At 35.3% G+C, this 7,023-nt stretch overlaps 1 protein-coding gene across 1 annotated transcript; it reads right to left on the bottom strand.

The window, feature by feature from the left end:
- Positions 1-5,109: 5,109 nt before the first annotated feature.
- On the bottom strand, positions 5,110-6,492 carry LOC141684048 (uncharacterized). Its single transcript, XM_074488874.1, has 4 exons — positions 6,320-6,492; positions 6,124-6,205; positions 5,976-6,036; positions 5,110-5,225 (listed from the first exon to the last, which is right to left on the bottom strand). The coding sequence occupies exons 1-4, from the start codon at positions 6,417-6,419 to the stop codon at positions 5,166-5,168; spliced, it is 303 nt and encodes a 100-aa protein (XP_074344975.1). The 5' UTR covers positions 6,420-6,492; the 3' UTR covers positions 5,110-5,165.
- Between the last annotated feature and the right edge of the window lie 531 nt (positions 6,493-7,023).

Below are 7,023 nucleotides of genomic sequence, written 5' to 3'. Positions count from 1 at the left end.
TTACTATGGATCGTGCCAAGTTTTGTGGGGGATATTGCAGGGTGACTATATGGATCTTGGCTCCATTATCACTACGGGTTCTATTCCGTATGCGTCAATTGTGACAAAGCTGTGTGTGGCAGTTGGAGTTCATTAGCCTGCACACGAGCAGTTGTAGTTTCCTAGTGCCCCTATTGACAGTTCGACGATTGCAGTGATGCATGAGTGGTTTGGGGGAAAGGCCGATGAGAAGGGGTTCGGCTACACTTATGATCACTTTCTGGGTGGCCGGACAGCTGATCAGACTTATGCTGATGGTTCTTTTTAGGCACGCAGAACGGTATGGGGACATTAGTTGGGTGAGGCCGGTTCATCACAGCAGCATCATGATGTAGAGTACAGTGTTGGTTTGAATTCAATGCAGTATAGGTGCTTGATGAGGAGGATGGATGTGATGCATGACATCCATAGAAGGTTTGCACAGGACCTTACCCAGGTATTGGGTACAGCTTTCAGAGCCACATGAGTTGACATTCAATGGCCAGTTTTTGGTGACGATGTTGTGTACACGCCTCCTGACACTCCACCCACGGAGGGTGATGATCCTGATTCCGAGTAGGTATGCCTTGTTTCTTGCTATTACCTTCACTGAAGATAGTGAAAATTTTAAGTTTGGGGGTGGTAGTTAAGGAATATGTTTGTATGAGTCCATTTAGTTGCATATTCATGATACTTTAGTTCATATAGTTGCATATTTGTCATGTATTTTTTTTAGTTTCATATTTATTTTGCATGTTAGTATGTTGCATATAGTTGCATGTGCATTGTATCATAATCCCTTAAGTTTGCTGTTCTGATTGATTTGTGATATTGATGCGAGTGTAGTGATGTCATCTAGAGGGATGTTAGGTCTTAACGAGTTGAATTGCATGCTAGAAAAAAAAATCACTAAGTCTTATAGATTGCTTGAGTGCTAGATCATGATCACGACTTGTTTTTTTGTCGAGGTTTAATCACTTGTTTATGTCTAGAATTTAGGATATTCTCTTAGTGGCGAAATAACATGGATTTTTAAAAAAAATTGGAGAAAAACATTGGATTTCATTGTTAGTTGTTGTGGCTAGGTGTCAAATGGATAGTAGCCGGCTCATTTTTTATGAGTAGTCTAGGGTTGAGCGAGATGGAGCGAAACACACTCGTTCAGAAATCATGTGAAAAAAATGAAAAATAGAAAAAAAAGAGAAAAAAATATGTGTTGTGCATAATTGATCACGAGTGGGCTCTTTAATACTCGAGTTATTAAGTTCTAGGGGATTTTGTGCCTAGTGACTTAAGGCTTTTATAGTCTGGGATCCGCTAACGTAACGCTCGCTATATGGGTATTATTGCATAAGTCTTTTATAGACCTCACTCATTGCACGATCAAATAAGCATGTTTGTGTTGGTTTATGTGTTATAAATAAAAGCATGAATCCTTGTATAACTCCAATAAAATTGAAGTGTTGTCAGTCATTTTGAGTTTAGCTTTTATTATATATATAAGCTTGTGATTGTCTTGATTAGTGGTGGGTTATGACTATTGATCTAGTTGCGAGAGTCTTTCTATTAAGCATTTGCACGCACGTTTCTAGTTTATGAGTTGGTTTGTGGGATTTGATTGAACTTTATGCGAATAATTGCATTTGTTGGGATGTTGCTCATTGGTTGGTTTAGTTATTCTGAGTGGATCGTTGCATTCATGTAGTTGCATTAATGCATTTTTATTTTCCGTTCTTTGAGTCTGTTTATGCTTGAGGACAAGCATCGATTCAAGTTTGGGGGTGTGTTAAGTGGCATTTATATCCACTTAGAACGCTTTATAAAGGCTCGAATTGGTGTTTTGTACTCAAGTTGTTTGTGTATTTGATGTATTTTTGTAGTGTTTTAAATTTCAGGGCATAGATGAAGGAAGGAGTAGATTTAGCATTGTTTTGGTGCTAAAGTGGTATTAGGAAGGTGCCTCGGATGATTGCTTGTTGATTGCCATAAAAAACCAGCTAATAAAACAGAAGTCAGAATTTTTTCCAGATTCTTAGCGCACCCACGCTGTGTTAGCGCGAGCCCGCGCCGGTTGGACAGAAGTACAACGCGCCTGCGCTGGGATAGCGCGCGCCCGCACTAGGTTGATTCTGCAGTTTCCTGATTCTTATATGATTTTGACTGTTGGAGGGCCAGGATGATTTTACATCCTATATAAATCCTAAATAAGACGTTTTAAAGTACGTGATACACAGGAGAGACACAACAAGGAGCAAGGAGAAGACGTAAGAAGACCGTATAGCATAATTTAACGAAGGCAAAGAGGATCTAGTTTATTCTTTTAATTCTTTGTTTAAGTTGTAATCTTGGATGCTAGTTTTATTATTTGTTGAACCTTAAACTCTTGTGATCGTACTCTTGTTTATTATTCAGCTTTATAAATACCTAGTTTATTATACCATGCTTTCATCGGAACCCACAGTGATGATGAGTTCGGTTATGAACTAATCTTTATCGTGGGGTTCTAACGGATTTACTTATGAATTTTAATAGTTAATTTATTTCGATATCTTACTGTGTGGTGATTGTATGATTTTCTAGTATTGGTTGTGCTTATTCGTCTTATGAGCGTCGCAAACTTATAAGATAGCGTGTTAATCTCTATTGAAGCGAAAGTGAATATAGGGGTTTAGAACTTGTCATGCTAGCATAGGTTCATGTAATTTTTATGCATGATTCGTAGGTAATTTTAACCATCTTACTTGCCCTATGTAATCACAATAGATAACTTGCACATTAAACCGTTATGTTGTCAAATTTTATAGACATATAGGGTCTCGACATAATTGGTGTCTATTCAGCTTCTATCTCTTTTGTAGATGTCTGGTAGTAGGGTATTCGTACAATGAAAGTTGGCGTTTACTAGTTTCGTGTTATCTGAATAGTTGTCATCACCATTGCATGCTAAGGTTAAAGAACAATGACTTTGAATAAAGTATTTAATGAAGTTAAAATCCCATGTTTATCTCATATAGTTAATTCAATCACTTTTAATCTATTAGTTAATTACATATTAGTTTAATCTTAGTTATAAATAACCCAACTTGTTATTTGTCTTAGCATTGAACGATAGCCATATCATTGTTGTATAAGTGCATAAATTGAAAATAATCTAACTAGTCTCTGTGGGAATGAACTAGAAATAATTCTATATTACTTGTGAACGCGTATACTTGCGTGTAAATTAGCGCGTGTTTTCGTCCTAACAACAACCACACTCCTGAAAAATTTGCATCAAGAAAATCTTGCATCAAGTGTGGCAGTGTTACTCATTTATCTACCCAATGTAAAATCATAACCACTATTGGCATGTCTATTTCACTCAAACCTATGAATCCCTAGCCAAACATACCTAAAGTGTTTAGTACGAACTATAGTATCATGCCAACCAATTATAATTTGCATTGCTCTTCTTAGAGTTTGCAAGGAAAGAATAACATGTCTATATCTTCATTCAAAAAGATGCACTTTTCAAATCGCTCATCTGACTTTAACACTATTCCTTTTGCTCAAAGACCATCACCTGAAGTAAAAGTGGACCTTAGCCCTTCCCATTCTGAAGCAGCAAAAGGGTTCATAGAAAAGAAGGCAATCAATATGATTAGTACCAAAAAAGATACGGGTACCTAAGTCAGTTTTAATTGGTTTTGATGTGTGTAGGGAAAGAGGAAGAATGTCTGGTATATAGATAATGGTTGTTCATGTCATATGACTAGAAACATAATGCATGCATTGTGCTTTCTAAATCGAAACCCCCATCGAGATTTGGCTAGAGGCTACATGTTGAGTTAGACCTTTATGATGCCATATCAAAACCAAGGGTTTCATCACTCTTTAGTGAAGACATTGGAATTCTAACACATATTAGGTACAAGTAGACCTGAAATGTCTACATGGTTTGAGAATGATATTTCTGAAGGAAAATCATTCAAATTCATTCTTATTCAAATGGAGGTTCAGTTTAACTGAAAAACAACCCTCATAACTATTATCTATGATATACTTCACCGAATTATTGAGACAATAAGTTCAACTAACTTCATTTATCAAGTTGGGAAATCCATGTTTGTGGTAGTCCCTTCCAAAGGAATCCAGGGTTTGAGAATGTTATCTAAGTGGAAGATACATTCAAATCCCATCTAATGTACTTGAGCTTCATGAAAATAAAGAACACAACCACATGAATGCCTTGATTCTGAATCATTCCTCCTGTGAGTACAATTGTTCATTTTAGAACAGGAGGCATCTCATTTCTTGAGATAATGCCTTTCATAAATTCAGATTGATATGATGCTTGTTAACGAAGAATCACAGCCCAAACTCATCAAATCTGAAAACATCGCCTCAAATACACCCAAACAGCTCATACAGTCTTCTCCTGAATATTGGTTATTTACCAAGTCCTCAAATTAATGATGAAAATATTGAATTCACGGTGAAGACATTTTCTAAAACTAGTGTTCATTATCCTCTGAATGATATATTGGAACATCAGTCTCTCATTTCAGTCATAGTCAGTTAAAACTGTGTTTGTCAAATGCTAAATACTTCTCACAACTTTAAACTGCTATGACACTCTCAACTTCTATTCTCTTCTTTTCATCAATGACTATCATTCAGTTGTTGATCGGCAATAGGTGTATCGGGGCTGTGCATTCGGTTAAAACCGAACCGAACCGAATTTTTTTTCGGTTAACCGAAACCAAATTGTCAGGAAAATAGCTACCAAAAACCGAACCGAAATTTATTCGATTTGAAACCGAAACCGAAATAAATTATTTGGTTATTACCGAAACCGAAGTATTAAACCGAATTTCAAAAGAAAAGTCTAAAATTGGCCAAAAAACAATCACAAAATTTAAGTTCACAAGCATGCATCAGCAATTTAAAACAAACAGACAGAAATTTAAGTTTCTGATGCTTCATAATCATAACACAAGTTTGCATTCAAAACCTAACAGCTCGGTCTTGGTTAATATAAAATGAGTCTAAAACATAAAGAAAATGAAATGTTTGGCAGGTGATGAAACTGGAATCTGCTACAGTGTTACTCCGGTCCAAACTTCAGACTTCAAACTCCAAAGACCAGAGCTCCTGCCTCCTGCACACTACATTCCTCCTGTACATGATTCTGCATTTTTGTCGCATACTACATTGATGTTACAATCCTGTAATAAGTCAAGGATAAAAATAGAAAGAATTAGATTGGACCATAGAGATAGAACATACAATTAAGTTTAACTGATCTGAATGATGATCACTAATTCACTATGTCTATAGTTTTAACCTATTCTATGAAACAAATAAACTACAGTTTATTTTCTTTTAAAAAAAGATAGATGATAAACAATACATCACTGCAACTGAAGTGGATATATCATTATCATGTAAACATTAAATGTTCAGTAATTAAAAAGGGGAGGGAATTAGCAAATAATGACAATCAAGTGAAAATCAGAGGAGAAATTTATTCACATCCTAACATCTGTTGTACTTGTAAGTGGCAGAGGGAGTGTTCCAAAACAGATGACTACTTAACACAGAACTTGACTGCATATCATAAGGAAAAAAACTGTTGGTGCTATCAAATACAACTATTATCCAAACTTACATTCAAACTTTAATCATTTTCTTTGGTGGGAACTATTAAATTCTGATATAATATCTGCTATATTTTTGGTAGAAAGAATTCAGCCTTCGAGAAACATTTTGCCAGAATTCACTCCTTGTGCATATTTTTATTAAAAAAATAAATAATATTTTTGTTGCAATGGTTCAGAAGAACCAAGAGATATATGTTGACTATTGTACTAATACAAATATACAACCCACTATTCTTCAGAAATAATTTCAATAAGTTGATCATAATTTCAGAAATACCTCATTACAATCTCGAAATAGAAATATTTCAGAAATACCTCATTACAATCTCGAAACAGAAATATTTCAGAGTCCTCCTGCTGGTACTGGCTTGTATTTCTGTTGATATAAAAAATAAATTAATGTCACACATGACTGGATTATAAATGATGCATACAAAATTATAAATGATGCATTTCAACTTACTGTTGATCTAGCTCAGGGTGAGTGCTGGTTCTAGTGGCTGATGTTGTTGTGGAGCTTGCGTCAACCTTCATTTTATCAAGTGCTAAAAACAGATTTTAAATTAAAAACTCTAAGTAATCAGGGTACAATTGAAAACTAATAATCACAGTTCATAGAATTAAAAAGCAAAAGGAAAGGACTGAAATTGGATGCATACATTCATCGAGTTGTCTCATTTCTTCGGGATCCTCTTCAACACTAATAGCTTTTACGGTCTTTCTCATCCAATCTTGAGCACAAATAAGGGTTTCGACCATTTTAGGTGTTAGGAAACTCCTAAAATCATTGAGAACTCTACCACCCGTGCTAAAATTCGATTCCGATGCTACCGTAGAAATTGGAAAAGCTAAAATATCCCGAGCCATTTGAGATAAAATGGGGAATCTCATTGAATTATTTTTCCACCACTCTAATATATCAAACCCATCCAAACAACTATATGTTTTTGGTTTTTCACTCAAATATTCCTCTAAATCGGATGCACTCACTTGAAATCAATCTAATATCTTTCTCAAATTGCATCCTCAACAATTGAGATGGATGCACTTGGATAACATTTTATTCCCTTCTTTTCTCTCTACCTTCATCTCTTTTTTTGTTCGTTGTCATTTTAGATTTGTATTCATTGAACATTTTGTTTAATGTCCCTTCTAAAGACTTTCCCATTGACCCCCCCCCACCTCTTCTCCATACATGTGTTTTAACATATACACCACAAATTATAACTTGTGCCTTGGATCTAGTACCACCGCAATAAATAAAAGATTGTTCATTTCGGTTGGATCTCCCCAATACTTGTTAAACTTACCCAACATTTCCTTTCCAATAACATACATTTGCTCATTACTATCATATGTCCAT

Source organism: Apium graveolens, chromosome 9 (assembly GCF_009905375.1).
Source record: "Apium graveolens cultivar Ventura chromosome 9, ASM990537v1, whole genome shotgun sequence".
NCBI lineage: Eukaryota > Viridiplantae > Streptophyta > Magnoliopsida > Apiales > Apiaceae > Apium > Apium graveolens.
Note: the sequence above shows the minus strand (reverse complement) of the source record. Positions and strands in the feature narration are given on the sequence as shown.